The sequence below is a fragment of the Talpa occidentalis genome, unplaced genomic scaffold (genome assembly GCF_014898055.3).
Source record: "Talpa occidentalis isolate TD23 unplaced genomic scaffold, MPIMG_talOcc4v2.1 talOcc4.10, whole genome shotgun sequence".
Classification (NCBI taxonomy): domain Eukaryota; kingdom Metazoa; phylum Chordata; class Mammalia; order Eulipotyphla; family Talpidae; genus Talpa; species Talpa occidentalis.
In genome coordinates this window covers 63,093,099-63,114,168 of record NW_023600993.1, presented here as the reverse complement: position 1 = coordinate 63,114,168, position 21,070 = coordinate 63,093,099, and the positions used below count along the sequence as shown (strand labels likewise).

At 39.3% G+C, this 21,070-nt stretch overlaps 1 protein-coding gene across 4 annotated transcripts; it reads left to right on the top strand.

The window, feature by feature from the left end:
- The first annotated feature begins 1,052 nt into the window (after positions 1 to 1,052).
- On the top strand, positions 1,053 to 4,111 carry LOC119253243 (uncharacterized). Of its 4 annotated transcripts, none has more exons than XM_037520847.2 (2): positions 1,053 to 1,534; positions 2,137 to 4,111. In XM_037520847.2, exons 1-2 carry the CDS (start codon positions 1,477 to 1,479, stop codon positions 2,679 to 2,681), a joined length of 603 nt encoding a protein of 200 aa, XP_037376744.1. In that variant the 5' UTR covers positions 1,053 to 1,476; the 3' UTR covers positions 2,682 to 4,111. The 4 variants fall into 4 exon arrangements, with proteins under 4 accessions (XP_037376744.1, XP_054551861.1, XP_054551864.1 ...); XM_054695886.1 differs by having other exon boundaries at positions 1,766 to 4,111; XM_054695889.1 differs by having other exon boundaries at positions 1,053 to 1,538.
- The last annotated feature ends 16,959 nt before the right edge of the window (positions 4,112 to 21,070 follow it).

Genomic DNA, 21,070 nt, shown 5'->3' with positions numbered 1-21,070 from the left:
CTTGACTAAAAAAGTGTGTGTGTGTGTATATATATATATATATACTTACATATGTAAATTTTTTGTCATATTAACATTATCAAGTGAAACTAAGCTATATTGTTTTTAAGTCAATTTTAAAAAACTGCAATGTTTAAAGTAGTATTTTGGGGTGACAAATACACAAAGCACCTCCTTGTGTTCTGGATTACTAAAAAGAAACCACTATCATGATTTGTTAAAAGTTTTAGTAATGTCTATTTTTAAAAAAAAAAAAGCAATTAAGGAATTGTTAGACACCATGCTGATGTTACTTGCATAGCAGGGCATAATTAGCCTAACACCTGGCCCACAAAAGCCACGCCCTTTACTTTGGTTGGACTGGGATCAGCACAAAATGTGGCAAAAAGTTCTCAAATTTTAAATAAAAATAATGGACAGGTGTCCGGGACTTCTCAACCTTATGTTATTCCTTCCCTTTCTATGACATTATGGGGAAGAGCTGTGTTATCGCAAATAGAAACATTAATTTTCAGCCCTAATAATATAGTTACATCACAAATGTTGCAAATGGGTTTTCACCCTGACAAAGGGTTAAAAAAAAATCTTTATGGGAGAACAACTCCAATTGAGCCAGTTCCCAGAAGTGCTAAGGCCGGTATGGGGTATGGTCAAAATTTAACCTAGGGGCCATTGCTCAAGTTGCAGCCAACCCAGTCACCTGGAAAGATAATAAACCAGTGTGGGTTGAGCAGTGGCCTCTTACAGAAGAAAAAAATACAGGTTGTAACAAACCTAATACAGGATCAATTAATACAGATCAATTAATTTTAGGACCATGAAATACCCCAATTTTTATTGTTAAAAAAAATCAGGAAAATGGAGACTATTACAGGATTTAAGAGCAATAAATGTTACTATGCAAGATATGGAATGCTTGCAACCAGGCTTGCCATCACCTGTGGCCATCCCTAAAGATGAACATGTTATTGTTATTGATTTGCAAGATTGCTTTTTTACCATCCCTTTACATCCCCAAGACTAAAAGATTTGCATTTAGTGTCCCATCAGTAAATTTAAAAAGGCTGTTTCAATAAGATAAATAGAAAGTTCTCCCTCAGGGCATGAAAAACAGTCCGACTTGATGTCAAAAATTTGTGGATATGGTTTTGTCATCCTTTAGGGATGAGTACCCTTCCATTTACTGTGTTCATTACAGTAAAGGGAATGTCAACAATTAATAGACATTGGGATCCTGACCAACTGGACTCTAAACCTCAAGCTATGTGGAAAAATCTCATTTCTGGAACATGGAAAGGCCCTAATGTGTTATTAACAAATGGGAGAGGCTATGCTTATATCTTTCCACAGAATTCAAATGGCCCAATTTGGATTCCTGACAGACTGATCCGACACCATGTTTCAAAAGCCTTCACCGACACATCGCCCCAAGATGCATAGGTGCAGCCCTCTGGGACCCTATCCACCTCCTCCAAGATGCCATTGCTCCAGATCCCCTGCTGGAAGATCATCATCTTCCCTGCACCACCTTCGGGTTTGTAAGACGTCTTATCATGACAATTGAAATCTGCTCAAAAACCTAACCTCTAATGCTCGACAGCTACTTGTACAGCAAAATGCACACATCATCCTGGATCCCCTCTTTCTCCATCCCACTCCTTGGGGATTTCCCTCGCCCAGTGTGTTCACTAATTATTCTGATTTACTAGGTGACGATTCAGACTCTTTTGTTTTGTTTATAAGCACTAATAACTTTTCTTTTCAGGGATGCATGAATTCTCCTCCTATGTGTTTTACATCTAATCTTGACTATATAAAGTCTCAACTACCTGGCTGCCTACCTATTAATGGCAAGTATTTTTAAACAGGATCTCCAAAAGCCTTCCTCCTCCGGACCTAACCGTAATTTATGGGTACTGCTTTTATCTCTCCTTGGTCCTCGCAGCACTAATGAAAACATAGCTCGAGTTTCAGTGTCCTCCACTCTCCCAGCCTGTTCAATTTACAACTCAGATGACTCCCGGAATACTATTGACAGAGATCATGGATTTCCCACTTGGCATACTTGTACGTTTCCCTCTGCAGGACTTCGCTACCAGCCTTACCAGACTAATCTTTCTGTTTATGATTTTTCAGTGCTTGGAGCAGGTACATCCGCCACTAATGTCCCCGAGGACTATAGGTTTCTCCTGCAGGACGCTCTCATCTACAACCGGTCAAATCACTTCATTCCACCTCTGGAACCTGTCACCCGGTGGTATTCAGCTGGATGGATTACTCCCGCCTACATTGTCAACACTTCAAATGGTTCCCGTGCATACCCGGACTTGTTTCACCTCCTTGCCGCCACTTCACCTGTGCGTTTTCGCCGACCTGAACATTCTGTTAATGCTTCCACCGTAGGGACTTGTGTGGGCCCCCCTTATACGCTCCTTGTTGAGGGCCCCAGACTATTAACCATTACTTATCATCACCATGTTTTTCATGTTAATTGTACTGACTGCATTCTCACCAACTGTATTACCTCTGTTGGCTCATTGTCTAAAGCTACTTTTGTTATCTTACATCAACCTCCTTATGTCATGCTCCCTGTAAGCTTACAACAGCCATGGTATGATAACATTGGACTGTATACTCTTCAGCTTGTGGACAGGGACTGCGTCGCTCCAAAAGGTTTGTAGCGGCACTTATACTGGGTATTACGGCACTTATTGCTATTATTAGTTCTGTTGCTGTTTCTACTACTACTCTCGTGCAACAAGTTCACACTGCCTCCCATGTTAATGATTTGTCTCATAACATCACACACGCTTTGATTATCCAAGACCACATTGATAATAAGTTTGAAGCTCGTTTAAATGTTCTTGAGGAATCACTTTTACATATTGGCAATCAACTTCAACACATAAAAACACATTTGACTACCAAATGTCATTCTGATTACAAATGAATTTGTGTCAATTCACATGTTTATAACTCTTCTTCTGTTTCTTAAAATAATGTCAAAAATCATTTACTGGGTGTTTAAAATAATACAAACGTTTCCCTGGACCTTACTGCTCTGCAGAAAAATATTAAGGCAATTAGTTTAGCTCATGCCCCCTCCTCCACACCTGCAGAAGTTGCTGCTTCCTTCCTGGCTTCCTTGCAACATTATACCACTAAGGCCGCCTGGTTCCCATCATTTATTACTTTAGGTGTTGTTTTGCTTGTCACCATAATTATATTGATACTCTTCCCATTGTTTATTAAATTGCTTTTCCGTGCTATCAATCAGACACGTGTTGAGTTGCAAACTATGCAAATGATGGCCAAAAACAAAAAGGGGGAGGTGCTGCAGGAGGCCTTGATGCCCCAGCCAGATAAGACACTGACAAGCAGCAAAGCCCAAAGGGCCTCACACCGTGGGGCCGAAGCCAAAGGGCCTCACATCGTGGGGCTGAAGATTCCTTGTGCCTCACACCGTGAGGTTAAAAATGTAACATTCCTTCACTTTTTGTTCTTGGTCATAAATAAAAAAAAAATTTCCCAAAAAAGTACATTAGGCACTATATTATATGCATCAGTATATTGCAAATAATCGACATGAAAAATTAAAAACTAATTATTAAACAATTTGGCCTACTTGACAATGAAAGACAACTTATTGAATATGCCTGACAAGCATTACAATACAATAATCATAGCAGGTCCTTCTATTTTGTTTTCTCTTGAAGTTTCTTGGGAAAGTTTTTAATATGAAGCTATTTGAGTTAAGAAATTTCTAAGTAGAAAAAGTTCTGATAGCTAAACTGCAGCTGGTCTCCGGCTGAAGGTCATGTGAATAGAATAGTCCTTTGATGCTTAGGCTTTAGCTGATAGGGATGCACTGGCGGTTATTCACTGTTTTAAATAATTGTCTAAATAAAAAAATAAGTAGCTTTAATGTTAGGTTTGGTTTATTATCTGTTAACCTTGAAAGCTGCCGTCTAGCTAAGACCTGTAGGGGCCAGTAGTCTATGGGAAACATAATATACTAATTGTTTATGCTTTACACATGATAATGTATTTTCTTATTATTATTACTAATAATAAATAAATAAAGACCTGCTGAGTCTCTCGGCAGAAGATACTAGCATCTCACCAAGTGTCAGTATCTCCTCATTCTACCTCATCCCCTTCCCCTCAGCCCTTAAGTTTTCAGTTCTTTCGTTTTCGCCTAGGCCGTCTCATCCTTTCAGGAACCCCTGACACGACGTTTTGCTGGAGGCTGGTCCCCGGCAATTCTGAGTTTTTCTGATCTTTTATACTTTTTGTTTTCTGTTAACTTCTGCTCGGACTATTATTTCATTCCTTCTACTGTTTTATGACCCTTTGTTCTTATCTTTCTAGTTCCTTCAAGAGCAGAATGACTATTTGAAATTTTTATTTTGTTATTTGTGTTTATATTGCTATGGCCTTCCCATATAGTACTCATTTATGAATTCACATCATTCATATCTTGTGTTATTATTGACACATTCTGTTCATTATCATTTGTTTTGTGTTTATTTTATTTTTCTGTGTTCTTTTTGCATTTGTTTCTATCTGCTTTTTGTGGATGACTTTCCTTAGCTATTCCATCAATTTTGGGCCTCCTGGTGGCTCAGTGGGTTGAGTGCCATGCTGTGAAGCTGTCCGCAGCCTCTGCAGTGCAGGTTCAATCCCTGCCAGCTGGCGAGAATCCCACATGGTGTGGCAGACCTCTTCTGTCACGCCCGGTGCTCCCTTCAGCAGTGTATTTCTGTTGTCTACCTGTTCTGCTCTCTGTTCTCTGGTGAATCCTCTCACCGCCCCCACTGTGGACTATACCCCAGCTCTTGTATAAAAATAAATAAATCTTAAAAAATAAAAGAAATTCTGGGCTTCTCCAGTGGCGCAGCAGTTGAGCGCTGGGCTGCGAAGCTGCCCACAGCCTCTGCAGTGCCGGTTCGATTCCCACTGCCTGTGAGGGTCCCACTTGGCGCACAGACCTCTCCTGCCATGCCCACTGCTCCCCTCAGCAGTGTATTTCGTCAGTCTGCCTGTTCTGTTCACTGCTCTGGCTCTGGTGAATTCTCTCACAATCCCGCGCTTCTGACTGTACCCAGTGCTTGTATAAATAAATAAATAAGAAATTCTATTAATTTATTTTTTTCTTTTTCTATGGTCATCTATTCTGGGTTTTTGGTTTGTGCTTAGCATGGGGGTTTTACGTAAAATCCTTTGTGAGCTGGTGTCTGTTCTCCAAACTTTAACTATAGGTTTTGTATATTTCTATCTCTCTTTTAGTGTTTTGTTATTAACTCATAATATTCTTGATCATTCTTCTGGTTTTGTATTTCTGCTGTCATTTTCTCAGGAATTTGCATTTCACCTTTTTTTCTTTTCTTGTAAAAGACTTACTTTAAGCATTTATTGGCGAGCAGATCTGGTGGTGATTAACTGTCAACTTCTGTTTGTCAGGAAATTTCTTAATTTTACATTCATACTTGAATGAGAATTTTATAGGATAAAATTTTCTTGGCTGGGAATTCTTGTCCATTAGAAATGTAGACATATCCATCCACTATGTTCTTTCCTGGAGAGTGTCTTGAAAAATCTAATTTGGGGATCTTTGTAAGTTATTTTTTTTTTTCATTCTTTTAATTTTTTTTCTTTTTCTTTGATTTCAGTTTTTGATAAATTACTAATGATGTGTCTGGATTTAAGTCTTCTGGATCAAAAAATTGGATACTCGCTCAGCTTCCCAAACAAGCATATTTAATTCATTCTTGAGGTTTGGTGTAGTCTCACTTATTTACTTGAATAGGTTTTCCTTCCCCTTCTCTCTCTATCATCATCCTTTGGGAACCAATTTTTCTTAAGTTTCCTCTTCTAATTAAGCATGATGTTTCTCATAGAATTTCTAATTTTTCCTTTGTCCTGTCTCTCATGTCTAAATGGGTGATATGTTCATTTGAGTCTTCTGTTTCTGCAATCCTTTTTTCTGCCAGTTCAATTATATTTAAAACACTTTCTAAATGTGTCTTTATCTCATTCTGATCTCTTTTGTGTGTGTGATCTTTTAACATATTCAATCTCTTTGGTGAGGAGCTCTCTTTGTTCCTGGATATCCTTTCTAAGATTTTGAAGCTGCCTCTATGCTTTTGACTTATTTTCCAATAATTCATTTAATATTTTCAACATTGTTGTTTTGAAGTCTTGTCTGATATTTTATATTTGCCACAGGACTTCCATACTTTTGTTCTTTTTGCTTTGTTTTTCCATCTTGTGTTCAGAGATCCCTTCCTTCCAAGGCATGTGTGTTATCTTATCTGTGTGTGTGTGTGCATGTGTGTGTGTGTGGTGCCAGGAGTTTAGTATTTCTTGTGCCTTTTCTCTTTTCTTTTTTTGTTTAAGATTTATTTATTCATTTTATTTATACAATAGCTAGGGACAGGCCAGAGGTGTGGAAGGGTGAGAGGATTCACCAGAGACAGAGTGGGGAGCAGAACAGGCAGATGGACCGAAAACTGCTGAGGGGAGCAATGGGTGTGGCAGGAGAGGTCTGCTGTGCCATGTGAGACTCTCCCTGGCTGGCTGGGAATCGAACCCGAGCTGCAGAGGCTGCAGACAGTTTCATGGCCCTGTGCTCAACCCGCTGTGCCACCGCCACTGGGGAGGCCTTCTTTTTTTTTTTTTTTTTAAATTCATTTATTTATGCATACAAAAGCTGGGGTAGAGGCCAGAGGTGTGTGGGTGTGTGTGGGGTGGGGGGAGAGGATTCACTAGAGACAGAGTGGGGAACAGAACAGGCAGACTGACTGAAATACACTGCTGAGGGGAGCAGTGAGCAAGGCAAGAGAGGTCTGCTGTGCCATGTAGCTTGCTCCCTGGCCAGCCAGGGTATCAAACTTGTGCTGCAGAGGCTATGGATTGCTTCATAGTGCTGTGTTTAACCACTTGTGCCCCCAGGAATACCATGCTTGTGACTTTTCTTAGTTTACATTGCTATAAGGTCAGGTAGGAGGGAAGTCCTTGGCTTTTATACTTGATCTCAGTTTGATTACTGAAGTTGGCCAACTCTATTTCCTCTTATTTTGCTCTTCAACATGCTGTATTTTGTATTGATGTTATCTCCTTGTTTTTCCTTTCTACTGTGGGTTGTAATCTATGAAGCTTGAGCGTCATGGTGGGGGTGTGGGGGGAGGAACTAACTCCAGACCATCAGGCTCATATCCCAGTGCTAAGTTCAGCTTGAAACACAAGAGAGATGACCAATTGTGGAGGGCGTGTACCATATTATTGCTACGGACACCAAGAGTGGCCTTTGCTGTCCTGCCCCGCTTCTGTTGTTGCTTCCATGGGGACTGAAAGTTCTGCATATCATTTGTATACTTTCCCAAGGGATTCATGAGTTATCTCACAAGTTCTCTGTGCGGTGAGCTTTTTATGGAATTCATACTGACTCAGCCTGGAATTTACTTGCTGTCTTCTGGGAGGAGGTTTGGTGCCAACAAATGCTGTGAATTGCCCAATTTTCTGTGTTAGAATTGTGCCAGAATTCTTATTGTTCCAGGCTGGTCCTCCACCTACACATGCATCTGAAGATTTCCTCCAGGAATTTCACAACACCCTAGGTTTTACCATCATGAATTGTATGGTTGACCTCCAATCTATTCTGCTGGCTGGTTTATCTATTCTCCCAGTCAAGCCCCACTTCACATCCTTGGTTCCTTCCCCTTAACATTTACAAACATAATTGGAGATCTTCACGGGAAAGTTCTCAGATTTTGTTGATGAAACAGAGCTTCCGGAACTTCCATTAAGCAAATATTATTTTAACATTGTTGCTTTTTAGGGAAGAGGATGACCCTATTCCTCTATGTTGTCTGTCAAGGAATTTGTTGATAGCTTAAATACCTTACAAAATGTACTTAACATTTAAATGTACTTAAATGCATCAATATGGGTAAATCAACCCTCTTATGAACAGATTTGCTCACATTGAAATAAAATTTATTCAGCTAGTGAGCCATTGAAGGAATCTCATATAATTACAATGTAAGAATTTATATAAAATACAGGATTGTTATTTTAAAGACTCCAACATTTTTGTATTCATAAATATTTATGAAGTCTTGCTTGACTAGAATAGTATACCTATGGATAGTAGATAGATCGATGGATAATCTCCTCATGCTGAACTTCACTTGCTTATTCAATATTATATAACAAAGCTTTTCATTTGTGTGTGAATGTGTGTGTGTTTATGCAAGGAAATTTGCCTATGTTATGCTAGCATTGATTATTTATCACTTTTGTGCTTTTTTCCTTGTGTTCTCTATAGGTAGGCAAAATAACAAGTGAGATAAAATGAATCAATAGGAGTTTATTAAAATAGAAGTATCTTAGATAGGAGGAAACCACCATTTAAAATTATTTCCCTGGTCCTCCCCGGTGGCGCAGTGGTTGAGCGCTCGGTTGCGAAGCTGCCCGCAGCCTCTGAACTGCTGGTTCCATCCCCTGCTGCGGGGCGAGGGTCCCACATGGCGCAAAGACCTCTCCTGCTGCCTGCTGCTCCCCTCAGCAGTGTATTTCATCATTCTGACTGTTCTGCTCCCCGCTCTGGCTCTGGTGAATTCTCTCACCCTCCCGCACTTCTGACTGTATCCAGTGCTTGTATAAATAAATAACTAAATCTTTTTAAAAAATAAATAAATAAAATCATTTCCCAAATGCCTGTTATTTAACACTTGGGTTAATAAGTTTCCTATGTAAATACAAAACAAAATAATATAATTAATTTTTTTACTGTAAGTTACAATACCAAATTAATCAAACTGAACACATAGCAGAGAACTTAGTGAGTATACCATGGAATGGTGCGGATTGTGACTAATAAAACTGAGATAAAAGGACAAATATTGATCAATGATACATTGTGCCTAATTCATACTGAATCTCACAAAGAAGCTACATTTTAGGCAAGTTAAGTACTTATTTTAAAATAGCCAATATTAAAAATTAATTAAAAGAAAAATAAAGTAGGGCCTCCCTGGTGGCTCAGAGGTTAAAGTCTCAGTGTTATCAAGCTTTCACCAGCCACTACAGCAGGAGTTTGATACCTGGCCAGGGAGCTAACACACATGGGGCAGCAGACATCTCCTGTCTCACCCACTGCTCCCCTCAGCTGCCTGGTCTGCTCCCCACTCTGTCTCTGGTGAATCCTCTTACCCCCTGCACCTCTGGCCTACACCCCAGGTCTTGTATGCATAAATCAATAAGCAAATCTTTTATAATACACAAATTATAATAATAATTACTTAAGAAACAGATAATATCCAAATACAGTTTTACTTTATCATATTGACAATGATGTAAAAGAACAATGAATCGTAGTATTGGCCTATGTCTGGGGAGTAATAGACAAATATACTGGTGAAATCTTTAATTTGACATTTTTATGAGTTAAAAATTAGTGTAAACTTTGATTCAAATATTCTGCAATAATAATTTAAACTTTGTTTTTTTTTTAAGATTTATTTATTCATGCATATAAGAACCAAGGTGCAGGCCAGATGCATGGGAGGGTGAGAAGATTCACTAGAGCGAGAGTGAGGAACAGAACAGGCAGACTGACTGAAACACACTGCTGAGGGGAGCAGAGGGCACAACAGGAGAGGTCTGCCGCTCCATGTGGGATTTTTGCGGGCTGGCCAGGATCAAGCCAGCTCTGCAGAGGCTGCGACTGCTTCACAGCGCTGCACTCAACTGCCTGCGCCACCAGGGGAGGCCCTAAACTTTGTTTTGTTTTGTCACAAAATATTTTTCATAATAATTATGTAGAAGAGCCTAAAACAGCAGAAACTAACCTAATAATAAATCAATAACTAAATATCCAATGAAGTATTTTGTATTATGGATAACAGAAACATTTTATTCTTATAGATTTTAAAGCCTATATTTTAAAACATACTAATAGAAAATAATATGTATATTATACTTACATACATAGCTATTTTTCTTTATTTTATTTTTTAAAGATTTATTTATTTATGCATGCAAGAACTGGGGTACAGGCCAGAGGTGTGGGGGGTGAGAGGATTCACCAGAGACAGAGTGGGGAACAGAACAGGCAGATTGACTGCTGAGGGGAGCAACGGGTGAGTCAGGAGAGGTCTGCTGTGCCATGTGAGTAGCTCCCTCGCCCAGAAGAGGCTGTGGATAGCTTCATAGATTACATCTTAACACCTTATGCCACTAGGGAGGCCTGCTATTTTTCTTTTAATTACAAAATATCTCAATGTAAATGGAGATTGAAAGTGAATTGGATTATTGTAATTCAAGGATTATTTACACATACATACATTTGTACTGTGGATATATATCAATCTCATCAACTTTTTACTATTTTTATTTTGGTAAATGTAGACAGATATAGGAAAATGTATATGAATGTTTATGCACGCTTGATTTAATTTTTTTTTTCCTTTAGATTCAACTACCAGTATATGCAGTCTAAGGACATCAATTATATAATCCCATTTGTCTAAGGTACTCCGACTTCATATAGGATAACTCAAGTCTTATATGAGCCCAGAGTATCATATAGTGTGTTGTGTGTTGGGTGCCCTATTACCAACAATGCCCAGAGAGTACTAAAATTCAGGGCAACTTAAAACCGTAACAGTCTATATGCAGATCCTGAGAAAAGGAACCTACAATAAGGAATATGAGATGTGAAAAAATTAGGAAATGAGTCAGAGAAAGGAAGCAGCCATCAAAAATATGTTCATGAGGTTTTTACACTGGAGGTAATTAAAATTTAATCTGTGTGTGTTTTGGGGGAGCCAATGTAGTCTCCCAGAGTAATACCAATTTAGATGTAAGGCATCAGGCCATTCAAAGAGCAACTAGTCATTCTTCCTGGCTGTTTCTGCCTGCCTTGCCATTTAGGTCAGCTCTCTTTGCTAGTTCTTGGAAGAGATGCTAATGCTAGAAATGGAAGTGTACCAGAGCATGCCGAATATGGCCCCAAGGATATAAACTGATACAGCCCAATTAGTTTACATATTCTATAAAAAAATATCTAATGTAACAATTCAATAATGTGGGTTGATTTATTTTCAGCAATTATATGTTGCTATTTCAACTTTTGCACTAGATGATCATTGAATTATGATTAGATACATAGTTGATATTTGATGATTGATAGGTAGATATACAACATATATATACACACAAATATATGTATACACATAAAATAATAGACAGATAACCTAAAATATGTTGGCCCTCTGTAACATTTGATATTTTAATAGGACACAAGTCATGCAACAAACATCTTTCATAGATGTAATATAGATTATTAGAACAGATTAACATTTGTACGTAATACAGATCTTTTTAGCAAAATAAATTTGTTCAATTAATAAATAAAATAAACAAAACTCAAGTTTCTTTTTTTAAATATTTATTTAATCATGTATACAAGAGCTGGGCTATAGGCCAGTGTGTGGTGGGTTGAGCAGATTCACCAGAGACAGAGTGGGGAACAGAACAGGCAGATCTACTGAAATACACCGCTGAGGGGAGCAGCAGGTGAGACAGGAGAGGTCTGCTGTGCCATGTGGGTTTGTTCCCTGGCCAGGGATCAAACTCATGCTGCAGTGGCTGTGGATTGCTTCATAGTGCTGAGACTTAACCTCTTGCACCACGAGGGAGGGCCCCAAATTCTCAAAGGTGCATTTCTGCAGTGTTAAGAATTCTGAATTCTGTGGTGGTTTCTCAGACTTTCCTTCTCTTTTATAGGTTTGACAGTTTTGAAGGAAACTGTTCCAGTCTATTTTAGGGTGTCTATTATTAGAGTTTTTATATATTTTTCATAAGACTAGAGTGATGGGTTGGTGGATGAAAGATTGTAAACTGTGAGTATTGATGTTTGCCTTCCTATCCTCACAGCAATATTGCTTGTCAGATTTTTGACTCTAAGATGACTCTTTCCTCTACTTCCATACCTATGTTGTTTTTTACCTTTCCTTGCTGAGAGAAAATTGTTGGCGTACGTTAATTGGAATTATCTAGAATGTAAGTGTTATCTCTTCTTCCCCATATACTATTTATTTGATAGATTTTTATATTGGCACAGATTCATGAATATGTGTTAGATCAATATGTCCTAGACTTGTCTTGTATATGTATAGTCCCCACCCTAAAATTAGTTATTTAGTCAATAGAGAATGGTAGGGAAACTGAGATCTAGGAGTAAGGAGCCTTTCCTGGAAGTAAAGTCATTTTTTATGACCTCTCAATACATGTATATACTAAGCTATATATATACATGTATATGTAACAATACTTATTTCTATATGTAACTGTCATTGGACGCTTCAGTTTTCTCCATAAAGTGGCTATTGTAAATACACCTGTAATGAACATAGGAGAGGATATATCTATTCAGATTTGTGGTTTTGCATTCTTCAAGTAGAAACATAGAAATGGAATTGCTGGATCATATGGTAGATTTTTTTTTTTTAATATTTTGAAAGAACTCCAAATTGTTTTCCCAATGGCCTAATCAGTCTATTTTCTCACCAGCAGTGTAGAAAGTTTCCTTTTACTCTACATCCTTCCAACACTTTTTTGTTTCTGGTCTTATGAGATGGTAATTTTCATAGGTTTGCTTTTGATTTGCATTTCCCTGAGGATAAGTGATGATGAGAAAATTTTAATGGACTTGTGGGACACTGTATATCTTTTTTGGAAAAGTGTATATTTAGCTATTTTGTCCATTTTAATTGGTTATCTGCTTTCCTTTTATTGAGTTATATCTATATTTTAGATCTTGGATATTAGCCCTGTTGGATATAGGAAACGCAAATATTATCATTTCAGAAGAACTAATATATTCAATACTGAATCTTCAAATTACAATCATAGATTATCTCTCATAGAGCATACATCATGATATTCATTTATTATTTAAGATTGAAATATAATCCAGGGTCTCCCATGATGGTGCAGCAGTTGAACGCTGGACTACGAAGCTGCCCGCAGCCTCTGCAGTGCCGATTCCATCCCCGGCTGTCGGCGAGGGTCCCACATGGTGCACAGACCTCTCCTGCCACTCCTGCTGCTTCCCTCAGCAGTGTATTTCATCAGTCTGCCTGTTCTGCTCCCTGCTCTGGCTCTGGTGAATTCTCTCACCCTCCCGCGCTTCTGACTGTACCCAGTGCTTGTATAAATAAATAAATAAATCTTTTTAAAAAATTATATATAATCCATTAATTTATATTGGAATTTTACTCAGGAACATTGCTAACTTTGTTATTATAATACTAATAGTTTATAAATTTTATATAATTTCTGTAATTGAAAATAAGGATAGTTTTATTTAATCCCTTCTTGTCATTGTTTTATTTATTTATTTGTTTATTTATTTATTTATACAAGCACTGGGTACAATCAGAAGCGCAGGAGGGTGAGAGAATTCACCAGAGCTAGCGAGGGGAGTTGAACAGGCAGACTGACAAAGTACACTGCTGAGGAGAGCAGCGGGTGAGGCAGGAGATGTCTGTCGCTCCATGTGGTACCCTTGCTGGCAACCGGGGATCAAACTGGCACTGCAGAGACTGTGGGCAGCTTCTCAGCCCAGCGCTCAACTGCTGTGCCACCAGGGGCGGCCCCTTGTCATTATGTTTTTTAATGCTTGTTCTTACCTTATACTAAAAGAGGACCTAGGTAAAATCATGTGTAGCTGTGGTGACAATGGTTTCCTGTGACGTTTCTGATATTGGTGGAAAGTGATCAATAGCTTACCGTTACACTTATCTTATGTTTTTAATATGCTCATTACTAGTTTATATTTTTTCAACTCATATTTCACTAAGATATTTTTGTACTACTCAGTGATCAAAAAAAAAATAATTCCATTCATGGAAACATGGACATAGCTGAAAAAGATTATGCTAAGCGAGGTAAGTCAAATAGAAAGAAAGATACCTGGTGTCACTTATAAGTGGAATAAGGTAAATCAAAGTGCCAGATAAAACCAAACTTAAAAGCCAAACCTTGAAAGCTAATGTGGGGGCAGGAAGGGCCACTAAGCAGGTTATCTATAATCCAGCAGATAGGTAAAGGAGAGCCCTTGGTGGATTTCTCAGGCTTTTATTGAGCTTTATATGCATTGCAGCAACCAGGTACATGGCAGGCAGGGGTGCCAGCCTACCAGCCTCCTGGACCCTGGCAAGTCTTCACTCTGGGTTTCTCTCTCTCTCTTCTAGCTTTCTTTCTCCTCTTCTCGCTCCTGCTATTCTTCTGCTTCTCTTGGTGACTATCTCGATACTCCTCCCATGGCCCACAGAAGTAAGTAAGACAGTTTACAACAATATAACAACCGCAGGTGCCCTCTCAGGCAGAGCAATCTTAATGGTGGGAGGGCAGAAAAGCTTGAAAAACCATTTGCCCTACAGCTAATTATAGGTCTAAAGAATCCAGAGAGGTAGAAGGGAAAGCACAGTGGCCAGGAGGTGCCATTGACTAGGGTGGTGGACTGAGTGTGTGTGTTGGGGGTTCACTATGTTCTTAAAACATGAAAGAGTGGCGGCCTCCCTGGTGGTGCAGGCAGCTGAGCACCACAGGCAGCTGAGCACTGCACTGTGAAGCTGTCCTCAGTCTCTGCAGAGCGGGTTTGATCCCGGCCGGCCGGTGAGGGTTCCACATGGCACAACAGATCTCTCTTGTCTCACCCGCTGCTCCCCTCAGCAGTGTACTTTGTCAGTCTGCCTGTTCTGTTCCCCTGCTCTGTCTCTGGTGAATCCTCTCACCCTCCCGCGAATCTGGCCTATACCCCAGTTCTTGCATAAATAAGTAAATATTAACCAAAAAACAAACAAACAAAAGAAAACATGAAAGAGCATAACTTCTACCCCCAAAATGCAAACTGCTATGAAAACCAGCACTACCTTAATTAAATCAATCAATAACTTAATTTCAAAATATATATATAAAGGTTTTATATTAATCTCATTGAGCTTATATATTTATATATATAATTTCCCTTTACAATTCCTCCAGTTCTTTTCTTGTTTTTTTTTTTTTATTTTTTGTTTGTTTTTTTTAATTATACCCAACATGTAAGCTAACAGGTTAGCCTGGCTTATATATTGTGATGGAGGCACTATAGTTTTAAATCAAAGACATTTTATTAATCTAGTGAAAACAATAGCTGAGAGTCAGTATGAGGCTCCAACTGCCAATTGTAAGTCAAAGACTCATTTTGGTCTTGCATTCTCCTTGAGCAGTGTCCCTGCGGATGCATATTAAGCTGGATGAATTGCAACTTTTATCATGAATGAAAATAAGCCTGTTTTTTTGGTGCCTAATCCTTAAGTTTTCTCATTGAAAACACCATCCTGAAAAGTGATCTAGACCAAAAGTCGTGAAATCTTATTTTTTTTTAAATTTTTTTTAAGGTTTATTTATTTATTTTATACAAGCACTGGGTACAGTCAGAAGCATGGGAGGGTGAGAGAATTCACCAGAGCCAGAGCGGAGAGCAGAGCAGGCAGAAGGACCGAAGTACACTGCTAAGGGGAGCAGCGGGCGGCAGGAGAGGTCTGCGCGCCATGTGGGACCCACCTCTGGTGGCCGGGGAGCAGCCAGGGATCGAACCAGCAGTTCAGAGGCTGCGGGCAGCTTCGCAACCCAGCGCTCAATCACTGCGCCACCAGGGGAGGTCCGTGAAATCTTATTTTGCTAAAACACTAATTAAGATTATGAATAGATGGTCAGGGCTCATAGCAATTTGTTCTCCCAGTAATGTTCATCATACCCATTGTTTGAGAAAGGGAAATTAGAGGGTGTATGTCTCTCTAAGTTACAGTTTTCTTTGCCCTATACTTCGAGGTAGTAGGTTGGGTATGTCAATGGAGGTCCCCCCAATATAAAGACAGATTAAATAGTTCGCCTATGATTAGAGAGCTACAAATAGTCAAATAAGAATTTTACCATATACTTGTCCTCAGAAAATAAAAATCTGGATTAAATAATAAGATAAATAGCAATAAAGAGACAGAAAAGGTCTTTTAGAGGGAATTTTTATTCCAAAATTATCTCCTACCAAATCCTTTCAAAACCTGATAACTTTCATTTTTTTAAAGATTTATTTTGTTTATTTATACAAGAGCTGGGGTGTAAGCCAGAGGTGGGGTGGCAGTGGGGGAGAGGGAGTTTGGCCGGATTCTCCACAGACAGAGCTGGGAGCAGAACAGGCAGACTGACTGAAATACACTGCTGAGGGGAGCAGCGGGAGAGACAGGAGGTCTGCTGCACTATGTGGGTTATCTCCCTGGCTGGGGATCGAACTCATGTTGCAGTGGCTGCCCACAGCTATACACTGCTGAGACTTAACCCCTTGCACCACCAGGGAGACCCCAAAACCTGATAACTTTTAACTTTGACTGCTTCCCCTCCCAACTGAGTATCTTCTATTTTGGTATCATAACGTTTTGACACCCAAAAGTCATTCAAAATCAGCTTAGTAATTGACATTAACTATTGATAAGTTGATTGACCAATCGTGGACTTGCCAACAGCACATCTAACATAGTGCTTTCAGGCATGTAATAATGATCTTACGACAGACATACTAAATATATTTGTTTCATTGTTGAGAAGTTCATAAACATAGTAAAAAAGTTTTATTCTTATATTTTATCCATTTTCAACTCCTGAAAGCAATGTTTCTTATTTTTTTTGGAAGAAGTCTTCAGGCAAGGAAGTAGTTATTCAATTTAATTATCAACATATTCAGCAGATGCTCCTGAATTACATTCAAATTGTCAAAATTATTATAACTTCCTAAGTAAGCATGAAAGATTGTAATATATTTAGAGGTGTTCTGATACTTAATATTAAACATAATTGATGTTGATAAGCTTTTTGGTAAAAATTAAATAAAATCACTGTGGATGTGAATACCTCTTTCATATTTAGCCTTCAGCTCCCTGTCTTATATAATGATTAATCTTCCTTTCAGTTCAGAAATTCTTGCTGTTTTATCCTTGTGGGTTTGACATCAATTTATTTTAGTTTTGAATTTCTGGTTCCTGCTTTTGAGGTTCTTAGTAGATATAATAACTCTTATAACAATTGCCTTTATTTTATGATTGTTCCATCCTCTATGAAAACTTTATAGATAGTTCAATCTGGATTTCTAACAACCGCAACTGAAAACATTCTGAGTCAGACAATGTTGATCCATGCATGGGATGCTGCGGCTAAAGGCCATAAAGTATAGAACAAGCTGATTTGAGTTCTGCTCCAGAGTATTCCCTTTAAAACTTAACTGGAAACATTTTCACAAACCTATGGAATGGTAGAGCCCTCCTTAAATCCTTGATTGAATAACATTTTACCACTTCAATTTAGAAATCCCTAGAATAAAGATTTTATTATTCTCTACCCTATCAAGAAAATATTGAAACTATACTCTTTTTTTAAAAAAGATTTATTTATTTATACAAGAACTGAGGTACAGGTTAGAGGCATGGGAGGGTGAGAGAATTCACCAGAGAGAGTGGGGAGCAGAGCTGACAGACGGACTGAAGACACTGCTGAGGGGAGCAGTAGGCAAGACAGGGGAGGTCTGCCTCGCCATGTGGGAATCTCCCTGGCCAGCCTGGAATCGAACCTGAGCTACAGAGGCTGCGGACAGCTTCACAGCTCAGTGCTCAACCCGCTGCACTACCAGGGAGGCCTGAAACTGTACTCTTAATGCTTCTATAAAATGAGAAGTAAATTGAGGTTATTCCTATATCCAGGATGATTTGACTGAGTTAATTATAGGGTTAGGTAGGTGACACTGGCCATACCTCTCACTTGTAAACATACTTCTTTCTCACTATTGTGGAAATTCAAAATTTTGAATTTGAATAATTTGAGTATGAATCATTAATAAAAAATGATTTATGTTTATTTTTTCTTAGTCTAGAAATACAAGTATGAATTTCCTGAACTTCACAGAAAATTATGGAAAAAAGGAAGAAATCTTATTGATCTTTGATTATGAAGGAAGAGCAGTTTCCAGGCCTCCCTGGTGGCACAGGGGGTTGAGTGAAGCGCTGTGCGGCTATCTGTGGCCTTTGTGGATCCAGTTCAATACCAGACCAGCCAGGAGCAACCCACATGGCATGGAATACCTCCCTGTCTCTTCTACTGCTCCCCTCAGCAGTGTGTTTTGTTACAACTGCCTGTTCTGCTCCCGCCTCTCTCTGGTGAATCCCCCCCACCCCGTAACTCTGCTCTGTACCCCACTTCTTAAAAGCACACACAAAAAGAGCAGTTTTCTATGTTTTCAAGGGAAACAAATAATAATTTAATTAAAAGAAACCACTTAGCAGAAAGAAGAGTACATTTGTGTGAAAAAGCATTGCATAAATATCTGTGTGATATTTTCCCCCATAAAATATTTCAACCAGTTGAAAATCATTAACATGAAGTCCACATAAATGGTTTTGATATGTATCCTAGAGATGTATTCAGCTCTTGAAAATGTTCTCCTTTTACCTAATTCCATAAAACCAGGAGTTTATTCCTATATCTAGGGTGACAACAAAATGTCACTGGAAATCTATTTTCACAATCACTCTTATTGTAGTCACAAGACAATTTTGTACTAAAATCAACATTTAATATTTTAACTAGGTAAACCAAGAGATTCCCACTGGATTTGTTTTATTCAAAGACAAAGGAAGGTAGAAGCAAATTTAAAAATTAGAAGTGTTTCAACTATATATGAATGTATAAAATAAGAGTAAATACGTTACTAGGTGTGATGTTGCATTATAAAATAAATAAAATTATGTGCGTATATCAATGTGCATATATCAATTTTAACTCCTGAAAAATAAATTAAATTGTAAAAATTAACCAACTATATATTGTCTACAAGAAACCAATAATTCCAAAACTACCAAACACGAATATATAAACTAATGAACATTTTCTTCTTTCTTAAGTTACACTCAAAATTTTATTAAATATACATCATTTCCAAATATAAAAACTAAAACTATAGGTCTTCTAGATGACAACATGAAGAATATCTTTACAGTTTTGACAAATGCAAATATTTATCACCTAAAATACAAAAAAGTATTAACAGTAATTTTTTAATGATAAATTAACTTCTGATCATGAAAATCATTGAAAAACTGAAGAAGCAAACTATATATTCAGCATGTATTACATGCAAACTGTAATGCATAGATTAGAGATATAAATGCTTAAAGAATATTTGCCTACAAATACAAAGAAATCTTGTAACTCATTGAAAATCTGGGCCTCCCCGGTGGCGCAGCGGTTGAGCGCTGAGTTGCGAAGCTGCCTGCAGCCTCTGCAGCACCAGTTCAATCCCCTGCTGCTCCCCGGCCACTGGAGGAGGGTCCCACATGGCGCGCAGACCTCTCCTGCCACCCGCTGCTCCCCTCAGCAGTGTGCTTCGGTCCTTCTGCCTGTTCTGCTCCCTACTCTGGCTCTGGTGAATTCTCTCACCCTCCTGCGCTTCTGACTGTACCCAGTGCTTGTATAAATAAATAAAAATAAATCTTTAAAAAAAAAAAAAAAGAAAAGTCAAAGAATATAACAAAAATGTAAAAGCAAATTGACACACTCACAAAAAATAACATTAACACATGCAAAGATGAGCAGCATCTGTTGGCGCCTGGCACTGCTGAAAAAGGGTCGCAGCCATGGAGGATGTTTTGATAAATGGGGCAGTTTCAAGTAGGGGGACCGACTGGGCGATGTAAGCACTATCCGTATATAAATTAAGAGGTTGATGGGCAAAGGAAGAAAGAACAGTGATCACCGCCTCAAGCTCTACAAGCTGGGCCGAGGAATGAGGGGTTTTGTCTTTCAAAAACCTTACAATTATCAATAAACTCAGCCTTCCAAAGGAGGTGATCGCCCCCAGAAAGGGTGGCCTTTGCCAGGGAGTACCAATCCGACGGAGTGAGAGAGGATTGGGCTAAGGTGTCCAAAACAGTGAGGGTGAAGGGCGCCGTGGCTCCATAAAGGGACACCGCCTCTTTTAGTTCTTTAACGTTGCGGAAATTATGAGGCTCATGATGACGTTGAACAATGCCCTGGGCGTTGGTGGTTCAACCACCGGAAAGAGATGTAATGGAGCAGGGCGCGAAGGAGGAGGGAGGGACAGAGAGGGCGGCTGAGTGGGAGGAGTCAAAGAAAAAGGCAGCAAGGCAACAAGGGGGGAAGAAGGAGGGCAAAATGGCGGCAAGGTGGGAACAGAAGAAGGACAAAATGGCGGCAGATTAGCTTGTGGGGGAGGAGCAGAAGTGCCGTCAGCAGACACGGGGAAGGCCGCACACAATTTATCAAAATGGTTAACAAGAGTATTAATTTGGTTTCCCAAGGTCTCAAGCGTTTGTATTAAAACAGGCTTTTTTATGGGGTCCTTGGCAATAGAGGGGGGGGGCCGATAGCAGCCCTCTTGTTCTGCCAATGCATCCCAGTCCACCTCGGAAGCCGGAGGAGACCCACGGCGGGGTCGCTGCAGAGAAGGGTAGGGGCTTTTGCATGGGGGAAGTGTATTTGGATGGGGCTCCTTTACGGGGGTGCCTGCAGGTTGGGGGGCACCATCTGGCACTGGGGGCGCATTATTTTGGGGATTAGTCTCATCACAAGGGTTGGGGACCCCTGTCGCATGTTTTGGGGGCGAAATTTCTTCATCCTCACTATGGGATGAAATTAGGTTCTCACCGCAAGCCCCGGAAGGGGGAGCCTCAGCTACACTGGAGGGGGCACTTTTAAGGATATTTTCAGTATGGAAGATAGCATGTTGTAAGCCAGGATCAGTTTTTCGCTTAGCCAACAGATCATTAATAAGATTCCAATATGAAAAGGCGGTTACGGAAACCTTTTCACGCCCAAAAACTCGGTAAAACTCGTTGAGAGCATCTCCCACTCTCTGCCAGTGTTTTTCATCAATAGTTCCTTCTTTAGGGAACCACGGGCATGTTTCTTGGACAAAATCAAAGAATAAAAAGAGGTCCTTGGACTTAACCCT